Raw genomic sequence first — 17,169 nt, forward strand, 5'->3', positions numbered from 1 at the left:
GTATAATATTTGATTTCTGTAAAATACAGATATCCTGACTCCTAGATGAATGTTCTAATGCCTTATACTCACTGTGTTCTGAGGACCCGTATGAAAAGTGAATGCCAGGTCACACATTGATTTTCATGTGTAGGCAGCTCCTCTGTGCTCGCTAAGCATTGAATAGATGATTTGATGTATGAATAAGAGTCATTTATTCATTGTAGAAAGACAAGGCCACCCACAGGGAATTAATATGTAGTAGTTCTCTGTACTGGAAGATATTGTTAGTGTCATGGATTCTGGATTAATCTGATAGGTAAATCCTAATGAAATGTTTTATACTTCAAAGAAAGTGTTGCCTTGAGAAATGTAAAGACTGTTTTAGTTTCCTAAAGAAAGTATGTTTAAAAAAACCAGTATTGCTAGTAGATGTCTAGGTAGCCTTTACTCCTTACTTTTACTTCTGGAGAACAACTGAAAATAATCTGTATTTATGTACATTGAAAATGTATTTGACAATCTGAATTTCCCCATCTTGCTTGTGTGTGGGTCTTGGGCTTCTTTAAACTGAAATATTTGGCCGTGATTAGTTTGCTACATGGTTATTAATATTGCATAGCACAAAAATTATATACTTTTTATTGCTTCATTGATTCACTATAAATGTCCTGGATATCCTAAATGAAAAGTAGATTTTTAACAAGTTCAAAGTATCTTTTTAGATTACAGTGTGAAGAGTGATCCTGAAGAAAAGCTGTAAATTAAAGTTGTCATTATTTATTTCTGCAATTGCCTGATTTTTTTCTTGTTTGTTTTTTAGTATAAATGTATTTAATTGACTGACCAGCAATATGGATGATTTAGAGATAAATACTGGCGTCACTGGTGCTAAAGAAGAAGAAATCCTATGTGATGATAATTTTGTATCTGAGGAAGAAGGTGGCATTCCCAAACCAGAAGAGAGTGACTCGTCATTTCAGAACAACAACACATTGACTCTGACTGAGGAGCTGTCAGGGGACGGATCTGAAAAAGCCTTAAGTGGAGGCCAGGCTTCTCTATTTATACACACTGGTGCTCCTACTGTTCCTAGTGAAAACTTTATGTTGTCTAGAGGAACTGCTGTTAATGGACCAGTTTCACACTCCACCTCAACAAAGACTTCCATTATGAATAAAGGCAGTGCTTCATTAACCACTGGACAGCCTGGAGGTCATCTCACAGATTCCTGCTCAACTTTGACAGTGGTTCATGATCTTCAGCTGCCTGCAAAGAGTACAACACAGAAATCAAATCAGCACCAAGTTTTATTTTTGTTACCTGATGTAGCACATGCTAAGAACCTGACTCATTCCATTAAAAATCTACCTACCTCTGCTTCAGTTGGTTGTGATTCACAGAAAACAGTAGGAAACAGTGTAGATGGCACTTTAGTAGACCAAGTAGAAGTTTGTGAGGATGATAAAAATTTACTATTAAAAGATGATTGTGATGATACATTAACAGGCATTTCCTCAGGTACAGGTGGCTTCAGATCGGGATGTGATCCTAGCTGGGATCCACAAAAAGAGTTTATACAGTTTCTTATGACAAATGAAGAAACAATAGAGAAGTCTCCCATTCACTGTAAGGTAGGGGTAGAAAAGAAGAGAAAAAGGAAAATGGATGTTAGTAAAATTACACGTTATACTGAAGACTGTTTTGATGATACCAGTTGTATTCCTAGTAAATCAAAACTATTAAATGTTGAATTCTTAGATCAGAATGAGGAGCTACAAATAGTAGAACCACAAAAATACTCATTGAGTAAAGTAAAGCCTGAATCCACAGATGAAGAGCTGGAAACTGTTGATGGTATCCAGCAGCTCATTTATAGTCCCACTAGTAACTGTGCAGAAGATACTTCTCCTGTTCACACTAGCACTTTTCTATCCAATACTTTGAAAAACAAATGTGAAGAGAATGATTCTGAACCACCATCTACTTTCAGTACTGATGAACCATCATTTTATCCCTGTACCAAGTGCAATGTGAATTTTAGAGAGAAGAAACACCTGCATAGGCATATGATGTACCACTTAGATGGGAACAGTCATTTCCGGCATCTCAATGTCCCCAGGCCCTATGCGTGTAGGGAATGCGGAAGGACATTTCGAGATCGTAATTCGCTTCTTAAACATATGATAATTCACCAGGAAAGAAGGCAGAAACTGATGGAAGAAATCCGTGAGCTGAAGGAACTTCAGGATGAGGGTAGGAGTGCACGGTTACAATGCCCACAGTGTGTATTTGGTACCAATTGTCCCAAAACATTTGTGCAGCATGCAAAGACCCATGAAAAAGATAAAAGATACTACTGTTGTGAGGAATGCAATTTCATGGCTGTGACAGAAAATGAACTGGAATGCCATCGAGGGATTGCTCATGGAGCAGTAGTCAAGTGTTCAATTATTGGTAGCGACTTGTCCCAGAGAAAAACCCAGAAAAAGACATCCTTGAAAGATCCTTTTTTAGGATCCTCAAGAAAGTCATCAACGTATATGTGTAAGCTGTGTCCATTTGCTACGTCAGCTAGAAGCATTTTAAAAAAACACATGGCATATTTGCATTCAGCATCATGCATTGATCCCTTTGGTAGCCATCTTAGACTAGAGAAAAGAAAAGGCAGCATAATAGAGGAATCTTTAGATTTTCGTAGCAGGACAAAACAGTTCAAACATTCTTCTACTTTCCCAAAGAACTCTGCTTTAAAACAGGATGTAAAAAGATCATTTGGCTCTACTTCACAGTCCAGTAACTTCACAAAACTTCACAAGAGACCCTACAGGATACAGAAGGCTCGGAAAAGCGTGTCACAGTCATCTGTAAGTGTGTGCAATCTAAATTCTACAAACAAGAACTTTTTTATTAGAAGTAGCATTGACCAAAAACGTAAATGTTTTCATCAAGCAGCAAAGCAGAAAGCTAGTGCCAAAAAAAGTAATTATTTATATAGACACAAATATGAAAACTACAGGATTATTAAAAAATCTAGTGACTCTTACCCTTTGCATTTAAAAAAGGAAGGGTCCAAATCTGTCAATGCTTTACATTTATTTTCTTCATCAAATAATAATTGTTTTGTCATGGATTCAAATAGCCTTGATTGCAAAAGGGCAGAAGGCTGTAAAGATCATAGGCATGTAGCTGTAAAAAGAGTGGTTAAAGAATCCAAGAGGGAAGGCTCTGTTACAGGAGATGATTTGGATTGCTATCCAGATTTTCTGCATAAAATGACTGTTGTTGTTTTACAGAAACTAAACTCTGCTGAAAAAAAAGACAGCTATGAAACGGAAGATGAAAGTTCATGGGAAAATGTTGAACTATGTGATTACACTACACAGTCTGTGGAGGATGAATCTTACAGTGATATTAATCAGGAGCATGTAAACCTATTCCCCATATTCAAAGGTAAAATGGAAGATAATGAAGCTGCTGATAAATCTTCACTTGGTTATGAGCAGAATGATGGCTTTTATTTTGAGTATTATGAAGATGCTGAGGGTAGTAACTTCTTGCATGATTTGCATGATCCTCAGAATTTAGAAAATGTAGGATCAGCATTGCCAAAGCATAATTCAGTTTTCCATTGGACTGATTTGTCACTTGAAAAGAAGTCGTGCCCGTACTGTCCAGCAACCTTTGAAACAGGTGTTGGCTTGTCCAATCATGTCAGAGGACATCTTCACAGAGCTGGACTAAGCTATGAAGCCCGTCACGTTGTTTCACCAGAACAGATAGCAACAAGTGACAAAATGCAGCATTTTAAAAGAGCTGGAACAGGGACTCCTGTTAAACGTGTCAGAAAAGGTAAGATTTGTTTTTTTTTATTTGGGTATGAAGTAAAGGGGGGGACAAAGGGGTTTGCTGAGCACTGAACTTGCTTCGTCTTGTTATAAAGTCTCTCTTCTTGTGATTTGCAGTTGTCATGTTTAACTGTATATAGTTGTCAAAAAACATTGTAATTATTTTCTTTGCAGCAATTGAGAAATCTGAAACTTCCTCTGAGCATACGTGTCAGCTCTGTGGTGGCTGGTTTGATACTAAAATTGGATTGTCTAATCACGTGCGAGGACACCTGAAGAGGCTTGGCAAAACCAAGTGGGACGCACACAAGTCTCCCATCTGTGTTCTGAATGAGATGATGCAAAATGAAGAAAAGTATGAAAAAATCCTAAAGGCTTTGAACAGTCGCCGTATTATTCCCAGACCATTTGTTGCTCAGAAATTTGCATCAAATGATGACTTTTTATCTCAGAATGTTATACCTCTTGAAGCATACCATAATGGCCTAAAGACTGAAGATATATCTGTGTCTGCATCGGAAGAAGAAGGGCTGAGTTTCCTGAATGAATGTGATGAAGCAAAAGCAGTACTACATGATGAAAAAAGAAATCAGTCACTTACACTGATAGAACTCCTGAAAAACAAGAGGTTAGGAGAAGAAAGGAATCCTCATATTTCCCCTCAAAAAATTCATAATCAAACAGCAAGAAAGAGGTTTGTTCAGAAATGTGTTCTTCCATTAAATGAAGACAGTCCATTGATGTATCAGCCACAAAAAATGGACTTGACTATGCAGTCAGGTAAGAAGGTGTTTCTTGACAACATTTCCAAAGAATCATGTAATTCATAGAAAATGTACAAGTGCAGAGTATTTTATTTGGGATTCTGTTCATTTAATTCTTGTTTCATTTCCAGAGGACACTTGACTGCAAGAGGTAGCACAGCAAATTTTTCTGACATGTTTTTCCTAAAGTGAAAAAACCCCTCAGCAGCACTGAAGGGTTTTTGCACGGAATATAGTTCCTGTTCTGCATATGACTGGGCATGCAAATTGAAAGCGGACACAAAGTGAGCCTCAGTGAGGAAGAAGACACATCCTGCAGTAAACAAGTTGAAGTGTCTCCATGCATATTTGGTAGACTAACAGTTCTGAAATGTTTGGGCTTGCAACCCTGGTTTTGGATGTTAAAACAGCTGGTTTGGGAATACTGCATTTAAGTCTTCAAGGTTTGTGCAAGGCAGCATTTGCTCAAACTAACAGAACTGTTGATACCATTACAAATGCATAATACTGCAAATTAGTGAATCACTGTCAACTAATTTTGATGGTTTTAGGCCAACATACTCTTACAACATAGATAATTCTTGTTTGTTGCAAATTGTGGCTACTGTGAGAAACTCATGCTTGTTAGGACCTGTCTATCCTGAGTGACAACCTGTGTTGGTTCAAGCTTTGTTGGCATACAGTTGTAGCCAGCAGGTTTCCAATGCACGGCCTTTGATCCCATAAGGACCTAGATTGTCCCTCCACTGAGAATTGTGCTAATCAAACAATTCTATTATCAACTTCCTAGCTACTCTGTATACTATTAGTATACAGACTCTATTAGAGCAGGCTCTTAGGGTTGTGTTTTTAACTTACTTGTCACTTGAGAATTATTTCTAGTGTTGGGGAACTCATACAACATCCTTTTTAATGTGTATGTAGAGGTTGCATTTGCTGGTTTCTTGGTTGGACACCACCAGTGCAGGATTCTCTAGACTGAGGAGCAGGTTCTTATTTTTATACCCCTTTTTTTGATGCTGTTTCTTTTCTTGTTATTAATCAGGTTAGTAAAACTGGCAGTGCCTAGTACTTTTTCACCTATATTCTTTTCTTCCTTTAAACAAAAAAATCCCAACAATCTGATGTGCTCAGAAGTTCTTTTAGGGGGCTATAAAAGTGTGGCAATAAATCTCTTAAGAAAAATGGCTTTCTAAGATGACATGGTAGAAGAGGGAAAGAATTACATTTTATGTCTTCTGTACGTCTGTGGTTATCCCTTAAGACTGGAGAGTGCTTAATAAAGGAAGTGTATCTGACAGGTTTAATGATTTGAAAAACAATGCTCCTGGAATAGCTTGCCAAACCTGACACTGTTTTGCTTTCTGTGTAATATTTACTGCTCAATACTAGGTAGAACCTGTTTGGTTATGATGAACAGCCAAGTAAAAATAAACATATGCTCACATAGTACTAACAGTCTGAATGGGGCCCAATAGTTATCTGTGGCTGAGGTAACAGAATTTGATAACTAACGCACTGTGCCAGTTGAGTTAATCAGAAAATATTTAACATCAAGTTGAAAATCTTCTGGTTTTCCTGAAAAGGGCAAATATTCCTAATTCTGGTTTTAAAAAGGCTTTTACCAACCAGGTGTTCTTCCTCTGTAACTTGCCTGAAAAAAACAGCATGTCTTCTGTGGGCTGCTGGAGAATAGCATTCTTTCTTTTCCTGCAGAGACTTTTCAGCTGAGTAGTTTTAGCTTTTTCATTTATTCTTCTAATAATTTATTAGTAGAGATCCTGAAATATTAGTTGACCAAAACAATATATCTTTGGTAACATGCAGGGAAAAATGTTATGGTGAAGTTGAGCAGGAGATAAGTTACAATGGTTTCTTCGTCTGTAAGTGAGGAATTCAGTACTGTTTCATTGTTTTCGTGTGATAAATAGCATGTTGCTTTGTTGATATTTATTTAGCACAAACATTTTAGCAAAAAACTTGAAATAATTTACTTTCATTATCAATTGTGCATCTAAAGTAATGAATAGAAAATGCACTGAACAAAATATTTTGTCTAACAGATGCTCAGTGGTGTGTTTTACTACCTTTTTCTCTGAGCCTTCAACAGCAGCCTAGTTTTAGTATTGAGTGCTTTGGTCTTACAGGTAAAACACTTTTAATTACCACTTTGTCAACTTGATTTTTCAAATTCTCTTTATCGGAAATTCTGAAAGGTCTGAAATTTCTGAACAGAACTGTGCTATTCAAATTGCAGGATTGTATTTTGGAATTAGAGCTTCATTGTGTGGAGATTTGTAGGAGCTTGATAGTAGGTATTAAAAGCAGAGTAGCCTACTGGGCTCAAGTTGCCTCCTTTCTGTTCTTTTTCAAAATAACATGGTTTGGCTTAAAGCACTAGGTGGAAAACTAATAACGGTTAACTTGGATCCTTCTAATATACTAAACAATCGCGTCAATGCAGTGAATATATTTTAAACCATCTTTATTGCAGAAAACTTTTTACAACGCTTTGAGAATTTCATTTTTTGAAGAGAGAACTGGATTATAGTTTTCTTTTGAATGATAGGTATGCCTGTGAAGCTTAGAACGTGTGTGCATTGCAATACGACGTTTACAAGTGCTGTTAGCCTGTCCAACCACTTACGCGCTTATGCACGAAAGAAGAGTGCTGGACTTTTGACTGGGACAGGTATGTTTTGTTACAGATGTAAAAGCAAGTCTGTCTATGATACATTTTCTTCATCAGACTGGACAAAAGCATATGTTAATTCAAAATAATTTTGAAGCTACTGCTGGTAAACAATTTATTTGCCATAAAACTTCAGCAACCTGTAAGAAAACTTATGTTGCTGTTGTCCACTCTCATGTCTGATTTTCATTCTTAGTCTTTGATTTTGGATCCAACACTTAAGGTATGTAAGCGAAACTAAGAGATGGTTGCCTAAATTCATTCTCCTGTAATATCAAAGCTTCCAAACCAGATAGTTGGCCTTCCAATGACGTGTTTTAAAGTATCTCAGAAATTAGAGTGGTGGGGAGGAAAAAAAGCAACGATGCAAGTAGTTTTTCACAGGATTCACAGAATTTTTACTGTCTAGTACATACAATTGCAAAGAATACTTCAGTAAAATAGGAAAAGCAAGTAATTTTACACTTTGTATATTTCTAACAACGTACTATATGTCATTGGTTTCATATCTCATTTGGCTCATAACCCAAAAACTACCTGCTCTGACACTGAGTGAGGGTAGTACAGCATTTGGCACTGCTATTAATGTTTTTTATTAAAACACACTTCATTTTGAAATTCTGATATGCCATATTTTGACTTGTTTTCGGAGACCTGCAGCTTGCTTGGCTGCAGGCACTTTGTGAGTTTACTTGGATTATTGCTGAGATTAGTGGAACTTCACATGATCATCTGCAAATTGAGGAGCAGAGATGCAATGAGGAAAATTTGGAGATATGAAGCCTGTAATATTCTGTAATTAAGAAGGGCAGCCATCAGTTTTCTGTGTCAACAAACACAGACTTTTACATAATGTTCTTGGAAAATGCGTAATCCTTTTTTTATCTGCAAATGTAATTGATTATGCTAAGAATGACAAACTGAGTAGCAAACTTTTTCTGTAGAAGGCTAAAATAAATGCTTTTATAATATGGGCCTGTGTCTGCCAGGTCTTGTGTTGCACTACATTAATGCTGTAATAAAGCAGATTTGGAAGGAAGTCAGATTTGGAAGGAAGTGCAGTAATACCTAACATGTAGAAGAATATGCCTTTAGTCAGTGCTTCTGAAAATTTTCATATTTATTCATTGGAAGGGTGATGGTAGTGAACTTTATTTACCACTGCTGTGATTTGATATTAGCTCTGTGGTAAGTTCCTTTTATTATATATCTAGTGAGGAAGTATTTTTCAATAGCTAGATATTTAAATTGTACATTAATAACTTAACAGTAATTCAGTGAAGGAGATGCTGGCAAACAGGATAGTACACAGAGATTGAATCCTGGACAAGCACTTTGTACCTAGCTTCCCTTTTGCTAAGTGGGAAAAGTGAAAGAAGCTTCTTTAGGTATTTTCAGGGATTTTTGTTTGTTTTCTCTAAGAAACATATTTTGCTAGTCAAGTGGTTGCATAGTCATCAGAAGAGTTACCACTTTTCTGAAAAGAATGGAAAAAAACACGATGTACATGAGTCTTGTATTGTTGGACCTAGAAGCTGATTTTGAATTAGGTTGGAAACAAAAGCTTGGAAAAAAAGTCTTTTGCTCTCAGAAGCTGGAGCTAAGCCAGATAAATAGATAAAGGCCTGTCACTGAAACCATTGACTTAGGGAATCAATGTTGAGTTCTGGCTATAACATCATGCAACCAATGTATATTTGTAGTATCTTAGTCTTTTCTCTGCTGCAACTGTGAAAGTTGTAAACTTTGCTCATTGCCTTCTCATTCAAGCAAGCTTAATGCAAGACTTGTAGACCAAAAAATACGCTTTTTAATCTGTTGTTCTATTTGATATTCTGTTCATAAGTTTTGTGAAGATAATTATTTTAGTGCAAGATTTCACTAGTACACACTAGTTTTAAAGTACACACAAGTACACACTTGTTACAAGTGTTGCTCTTGGGTAGATCTCAGGTTTTCTTACTAAAGGGTGGTTGTGCTTGAGAGCAATTTTGAGATGTCTTCAGTTGGGCCTCAGCCACAGCTGAACCTTCAGTGGTCTTCAGCCATTGTATGGAGACAATGAGGTCGTGTTTATACATGTTCCTTCTCATTGAGTCTTTCTTATATCTTCTAAAGCAAACATAACTGCCAAAAATAAATCACATCAGTTGAATAGTTCTCAGTTTCTTGCTGTAATGAAATAATGGTGTCTAAACATTGAATGCATTAATTCTTTTATCTGGCAGTTGTTATGGGACCTGTCTAGGCTGTTTATTAAGAGAAATACATGAGAAATATATGATCTCTGCATGCCACCAAAGTGAGACCTTTCTGAGCATTACATTAGCTTATGTACTAATCTCAGTATTATGTACTAGTCTCAGAATTTCCATTTGTCTACATGTGTTTTTGATATTGACTGTTAGGATATTGTTATTCTAGCAGATGCCCTGCTTCTTCAGTTAAATCTTAGCCTATTTTTCTTTTCAAATGCAATTTGACAGTTCTGGCAGTATAGTCAACATAGTTAAGTATAATGGTAGCTTTGGATAATGGTCTCAAAAAACCATCCTAGAAATGCAAGTTCCTGGGCTGTTGACTGTTTGAGTCTTTATTAAACTTTATTTGTGACTATACCAATGCTTTATAGATCTACTGTAGAGAAAATATGTGTGTCTTCCGATGTCTGGCTGGAACTTTTTTTGGTGTTGTTATTCAGTCCAGTTTTTCACAATGTAATGATCTAATTGCTCATCTTGAGTAGATACTAGTTTCCTTTTATATCTGTTTTGATGTATAGCAACACACTGGTGTTTCTCAAAGCAGGTGGTCAACTTGCTTCTTTCTAATATCTTTAGACCATGGGACAAACTTACACAAAATCTTCAAAATGCATCTCACTTTTCTTTGTTATAGTTGTATATTCAGTTTCCTTTCTTTTTTTTTCTCTCTGGGCTTCTCTTGCTCCCTCCTTCCCTGGCTATTCCTAAATCTCTTGATTGTTTCTTGCACCTTGGCTTTTTTACATCTTCTTTTTATTGACTCTTCACATGCTCAATCTCTTCTTACTGGCTTTCATCTTCTGGGAATCACCACTTTCTTCTTTGGTCTCTGCTTCTGTAGGTGGAGACTGCTTTGTAGAAGTTTTGGAGGGAAAAATAATGTACAGAGTAAGGGGTCTGGCCTTCAATCCAACAATGTGACTGAGGTAGCAGTTCATGAGGGCTACTATGTGTTCACATAATTTCAGATGTTGTTTTGTCAAACATGTAGCTTTGGGATGTTTGTGGTGGAAGCATATCAGGTATGCAGAAATCTGAGATCCACTGGCTTTGTGTGTCATTATTCTGTGCTGTTACAGTCGTAACAAATCAACTGGCATGATGAGCTAATTTTCAGTATCCTATAAAATCCTATAGGGAGCAAATGATAGGGATTTTTTTAATATTGTACTTCACTGTGCAGAGTGATAAGGATGTGCAAGTGATTGAATTTTAAAAATTAGTGACTAAATGTACAAGAAAATTCATTGTTTTTTTACTTTTTAATTGGCAGTGTTTTCAAATTATTAATTAGTTCAATTTCTGTGTCCAGTTATTCAACTTGTTTTAGTTTATGGACACTTTGACAAAAGTAATGAAGTGTGAATAGAAGACCCAGCTTCAGGTTTCCTGAAATAAGGAACATTGCATGTTAGAGGACATCAGGAAGCAAAGCATTTTCATTTGGAGCTGCAGACCAAGTGTCCTGGCATGAAAGGGCCTGTAATTGTGACCTAATTCACTTAGTCATGCTCATTGTAACTTATGCTCATCTGCTTGTAGTCTTTTTTGACAAGTCATCGCAGAGGTTTATGTATGCAGTGTTTTTACCTAGCATATATTTTTTTAAGTAGTGTGGTCTGAAATTGTACATAAGTATCTCAAGGAGATTCCTTTGGTAGTCTTTTGTTTTAAATGGGTTGTTTCTCCATCATGTTGTATCAGCAGTTTGAGGAGATGGATGTATACGAGAAGTTTTTCAATTATCAACTAGGAAACACCAGATGGCCAAATTTGAAAGAAAGAGTTCTTCTGAAAAGAAATAGGCCTTTATGGAGAATTAGGAATGAAAGTTTGGAAGCTGTTAAACCTACAAAGTAGGTGTTGAGGATAGGTAATTCCTGCATCTCTCTAGCAATTTGCTGCAATTTCCATGCAGCTTACTAGAGCTAAATTATCCTTGGTGTCTTCTATATATTTCTATATAGAAATATAGTTTCTAAAGAGGTCATATTTTGTTATAGTAAAGGCATAGAAAAAGCAGGAACTGAGTTTTGGTCAGAACATGGCTACTTTATGGGGAGGCAGTGGCTGAGGCAATTCTGTGATTGACTTGATGTTTCCACCCACTTGTAAGCATCATAGCAACAGAGTACTCGTGACTATTTAAACTTTTTGCTCTCTGGATAGACAAAATTAAATTAATGTGACGGTTACAGTTACACGTCTCATAACTGCTGTTTGAATTGTAGTTTTCAATGAGCTTTACTCAGATATTCCTCCTCCTTCACTCTCCATCTTCATTAGAGTAAATTCTAAACTTACTGGTGCTGCTTTCAGCTCCTTGCAATTTGAAAGAATATGTGCACTATCTCAGAAGACAGAAGGAACAAAAAAAGACCCTTGTATAACATGGGCTTAGTGTTCTTAGTGTTTTCTGTCTTGTTATAAATCTTCTTGCTTGGGCAAATTTACTTTCAAATTTAGCTAAGTTGCTCTGATAATTCATAGTGTAATCTGAATTCTTTTTTGTGGTCTTATATGGTAATATTTTCTTCTCTTTGTTTTATAATTTCCTTACATAGGGCCTCCATCATAAATGGCTCAAAGAACATGCCCTTTCTTTTGTTTTCCTTGTTTTCTCACTGTATGTGGAAAAGGTACCTTTCAAGGAGGTAGAAACTACTTCTGGTTCATTATGGCATTTCCTGTCAGTCTTGCTGTTGTTTAATTGCACAGTAGTTCAGAGGGGTTTTTTCTTAGAAGATTAAGAAGATTACACACACACACAAACCCATTCGATGTCAGGAATCTGTTGCAGAAGACCAATCCTCAAAAGGGAAACTAACCGGAAAGGGAAAACTTTGAAATGCTCCAGATGTATGTGAGTAGAATCGAGTTTCCCGATGAGAATGAATGTCTTTTCCTACACCAAGGAAATCAGCAAGTTCTTGTTCCGAATGCAGGTTGACCTCTCTTGGAGGAATCTGTTGTCACTACTGCTTCTTTTATTTGCCATGCATATAAACTGACATCAACTGTCATCAGATTCAACTCATGGACTTGTTTCTCTTCTAGTAATACCAACTTCTGTTTCCTTTCTTCCCATGATATTCCACAAAATTGGCAAAGGCAAAGCTTTTGCTGTAATAACTGCTGCAGAGAAGTTGCCCCTCAAACAGTTCTCTCCAAAGCACGAGTCTCTGGGTTCCAGTGTTATATCTGCTTACATTCCTGATGGTGCTACTGAAATTGCAGTACGTAAAATATTTATGTATGTGGTAGTTCCTACCTGATACGATAGTTTTTTTCTTCATAGTTATGAATATGTTTCTGGTGAGAGAGTAAAGTATGAAGAACTCACTGATGCTTTTCCAAAAGCATCTTGGCCACTTCTCTCTCTCCCCCCTGCCACCTTGGTTTTACTGCCTTTTAATCTGGACTGGTTTTGTTGTTGCCGTCAGAAAAAAATGCTGTTAAGCCTCATTGTCCTAATGTTGATCTGAAGAAGAAGTCTCTCTAGGTTGGTTCTCTGATACCTTCAAACCTCAGAAATTCATTCTAAATTTTAGACAGGTAGGAATCCTTAAGTCTGGGGATAGAACTGGGGTATGTCTGGTATGTCTAGCAAGTTAACAGTTGGGCTTTTAAGGTAAAAGCTTGAGAGGTGCTCATTTGGAGGGCATGAGAAAAAATAAGGTTACAATTAAGGATACAGACTGTGTGTTCTTTAAATCAACATGTTTTATCTCACCAGGCAATGTCTTATGCTTCAGAATGCTAAAAAGTTAATTCTTCTGTTTTATATTCTAGGAGTCAAAACTTTAGCCAAGTGTAACAATTTCTTTTTCCCCATTTTACTGTTAAGATGCTTCAGTAGCCTAGATTTATGCCTTCTTGGTATCAAGAATACCACCTGGTACTGTCTTTCTGGTTTCTGTTGAGTTTTTGTTTAAGTGGTGTAACTGGTTGTTTGCAAAAAGTTTTTGTGTTGAAGTTCTATTGTTGGCGTCTTCTGTTTCAGAATAGAGTGTAGCTAGATACACTTCTCAGTTCAAGCAGTCACAAACTTACTGAGCTTTATCAGCTGTTTGCATCATAACAATATTAATTCAGTTTAATCTCCCACTTTGTCTGCTTCTTAGGATCTCCAGGTTTTGTTTTAGATTCCCATTACATTTGTTTATGGGAGATAACGGAGCTCAAAGCTCTCTGAACTCATTTGCTATGTGTTTCCATTCACACACGTTACTTTCTTACACAGTTTCAAATGCTTAGACTGAATTTAAAAATTGGCCTTGCCATCCTTGTTGAGTGTCCTAATACCAGCTCCCAGTGCCAAGGACTAATACATACTTTTTGTAAGCTTCATTAGAATTCAGACAGGAGTGAAGGGGGTGCTTCATTTGAAATTCTTAGAACAAAAGGACAAATTTTTGCTTTATGTTGAAAACAAATGGCAGGTGTTTTATTCAAACTAGAAATTACTGATTGTACTAGCTGAAAGCTACAACTTCATAAAGTTGTAACTTGGTTGAACATGAGTGGTCTCATGATGGTGCTTGAACTACAAAACACGTTCTGAGATTTTGACAGTGTTTTATGCATGAAAGGGAATTTCCAATGGTGCTTTGCTTCTGTATAATTCTGCAATAGGTTTGTAGGTGCTTGCTGATACTAAAACAACAGTTTAATGCTGAATGTCAATTACCTAGTCTTTCAAAGAGCAAGCACAATGCTAAGCTAAAAAAATCAGCTTCATGTGTTTTGCCAGTGTATTTCTTAGAATGCACTGTACTTGTTTTGGATTTATGTTATAATTAAAGGTAGAAAAAAAAAAGGAAGTAGATGTCTTTTCATTATTGCTATAGGGAATACTTACTGAATAACTAATACTCATTGAAGTATTACTTTCACATATGAAAATTTCTCTTCTTAGCTTTAGACTGTAAGCAAAAGAAGTCAAGGTCAAGATCTGGAAGCAAGAAGAAAATGCTGCCGTTACCTCATAGTGCTGATGAAGTTTACATACTCAGATGCAGGTACATTCTGTTACTTTAATTGGAAAAATACATTCTTAAGAGCTTTCCAATGTTAGTCATAAAAAGGTCTGTGATTGTACACGTAAATGTTTGTGATTAAATTGAACAATAAGGGGGGGAAAGGAATTGTCCCCTTTCATTAATTTGAACGAGAGGATTTGATTAACTCACGCTTGGGTGTTATATTGCCAGTTGTTTCTCTAGCTAAAATCTTACTGGCCATGTCTGAGTAAGTCTATCATTCAAAAGAAACCTTAGAGAAGTAAAACAGATTATTACTGGCCTTGAAAGTGTGAGGATGTGAGTTGTGTAAGCTGCAGGGTTTTGTGCTCACAGTTACTACTAATGAACTCAATTGCTATGTTTTTCAGCTAAAACATGTAGAAACAAACGTCAAGAAAATTTAAACTTTCCTCTTACTGTCTTTATTTTATAATCTTTCAGCAGAGATGGATGTATCTTGATGGTTTAATTTTAATATTTGCATAGGTTTTGTGGTCTGGTCTTTCGAGGACCGTTGTCTGTTCAAGAAGACTGGATAAAGCACTTGCAGCGACACATTGTCAACGCAAATCTTCCACGGACTGGAGCTGGCATGGTTGAGGTCACATCACTACTTAAAAAGCCTGCTTCAATTACTGAAACTTCATTTTCTTTACTGATGGCAGAAGCAGCATCATAGAACACAGAAACATTTTAAATTTTAATTGGGTGTAAATTTGAAATACTTCATCATTTTTTAAAATAAATTGCTACACTAAATTATGTTTATAAATGCTAAAGACAGAAAATAGAGGAAGTGGATTACAGTAACATCAAAATAAATTGAATACTTAACAGTTACAGTAAGTAGTCTTTATATTTTATATAGGGTGGAAGATGTGTTTTTAAGGTTTATCATGTTTTTGTCAGTTACTGTGTTCACTATCAATACAAGACCATTATATGTATGGCAGCCATTTTAAAATTGTTGCACATGGGTACTTAAAAGACAGATTTTAATAAAACAAAGAAACCATGTTCTCTTCAGTGTTACCCAAATCAAGATTCTGTTTATTCCAAAAAGAATTACATAGTAAAATAAGATACTATTATATTTTGTTTGTATGTATGTAGTGTTTTGTATAATACCAAGAACTGCTAATACAATTTACTCAATTTAGGGCATTAAATACCATGTACTTCATAGTTCAAGAGACTGTTTTGTTCAAATAGGGCAATTAGTACTATTCTATCTAGGTGTGTGTTTTTTTTAAATCACAAGAGGCTTTTTGTACTAAAAAGTGGAGGGAAACTTGTTTAAACAAATTTCTAAGAGAAATATGTACATAATACTGGAAATTTGTGGTAAGGAAATATTCTTTACTTCAGTTGCATTTCTCACTGACAATAAAGTGGTGCATCCATGCTACCTCCTACTTGTCAACAAAGATGGTATTTACCCTTATGTTTTTGTACCATAGTAGATTCAATCCAACTTTCTTTATTACAAAGCATCTTTTTGTTAACAAGTTTGTTACTTTTATGACAATTTACTTAAAGTCTGACTTGCTTACAGAAGTTTGCCTCTACTATTTTATTTAACACTGTAGAAATGTACTAATAAGCATTGCTCACTACACGGTTAGAGTAGGCTTTTCATTTATAAGTCTGTTTAAAAGATTGATCATTTTAGAAAATTCAAACACAGATTGAAATGTTTCTACATATGAAGAGAATGTTTACAACTTAAATTTTAGAGCTTGTTTTGGATGTGATTATATGTATGAAAACTGTAACACTATGCTCATGCTAAGGACCTACTTACAGAATTATTGAAATAAATGTGCTGTGAGGATGGAAATATGGTGCAGGTGTCTTGGTCATGATGAATTGTGTTTGTTCATTTAAACTGTCTTCAGAACATAATTTTTGTTTGAATCAAATTAGATTCCTCTACAAATCAATTTTGTATGCAAGTAACATTTCATTTTACTCATATAGGGTAACAGATACTGTAGTTAAGCCAAGGATATGCATTGATATTTTCTTTATATGTAAATAAAGTTAAAAGCAGTTAAAGCAAGAGGAGTATTTTGGTAGAGTATATACATACCTCACTGCCAGTGAAATTGCTTTCCTATGGTATATCTCCTTACCAGAAAAATCTCTAAATAAAAGGTTTAAAGAAAATCTAAATGTCTATAATGTGAAGCATTTATTTGCATTGTGTGAATTAAGTTTGTGGAATTGATTTGTCTTGCTTGAGATTAGAATCTTCTCATGATCTTAAGTAAAAGTACATTTACTTGCAATAAACTGAATTGTTCACAGATGCATTACATTTGATTGATGGAAAGTATGAATAAATGTCTGTCTTCCTGGATGCACAGAGCTCAGAGTTAACACATGAAGCTTGTTAATGTTCTGATAGAATAGATGAGCTAAAAATGGACAGCTGTGCAAGACAGAGGCCTCAGACAAGGCCATCCTACTCTGTCAAGGTTGTCATGAAATTAGTGCTGTCAGCTGTTTAACTGTACAAATTGCTACAGTTAAATTTAGCTTTCTTGTTGAAATTTATTCTTTTGTATGTGGAAAATCCACATGGTTACATTTGAA

The 17,169-nt window shown here is 35.8% G+C and overlaps 1 protein-coding gene across 20 annotated transcripts in view; it reads left to right on the forward strand.

The window, feature by feature from the left end:
* The window catches only part of ZNF644 (zinc finger protein 644), a 71,306-nt gene extending 54,560 nt beyond the window's left edge, over positions 1–16,746 (forward strand). For 6 of the 20 annotated variants that reach the window (XM_079313598.1, XM_079313601.1, XM_079313597.1 and 3 more), the window contains 2 exons: positions 14,466–14,568; positions 15,058–16,746. In XM_079313598.1, coding sequence (XP_079169724.1) covers positions 14,466–14,568; positions 15,058–15,250 — 296 coding nt within the window. In that variant the 3' untranslated portion in view covers positions 15,251–16,746. Of the gene's footprint in view, positions 1–802; positions 3,832–4,001; positions 4,608–4,642; positions 5,035–7,160; positions 7,284–14,465; positions 14,569–15,057 lie in introns of those variants that run through there. The other 14 variants (XM_079313605.1, XM_079313591.1, XM_079313604.1 and 11 more) reach the window with 4 other exon arrangements.
* Positions 16,747–17,169: the final 423 nt, after the last annotated feature.

Source organism: Erithacus rubecula (genome assembly GCF_903797595.1).
Source record: "Erithacus rubecula genome assembly, chromosome: 10".
Lineage (NCBI taxonomy): Eukaryota > Metazoa > Chordata > Aves > Passeriformes > Muscicapidae > Erithacus > Erithacus rubecula.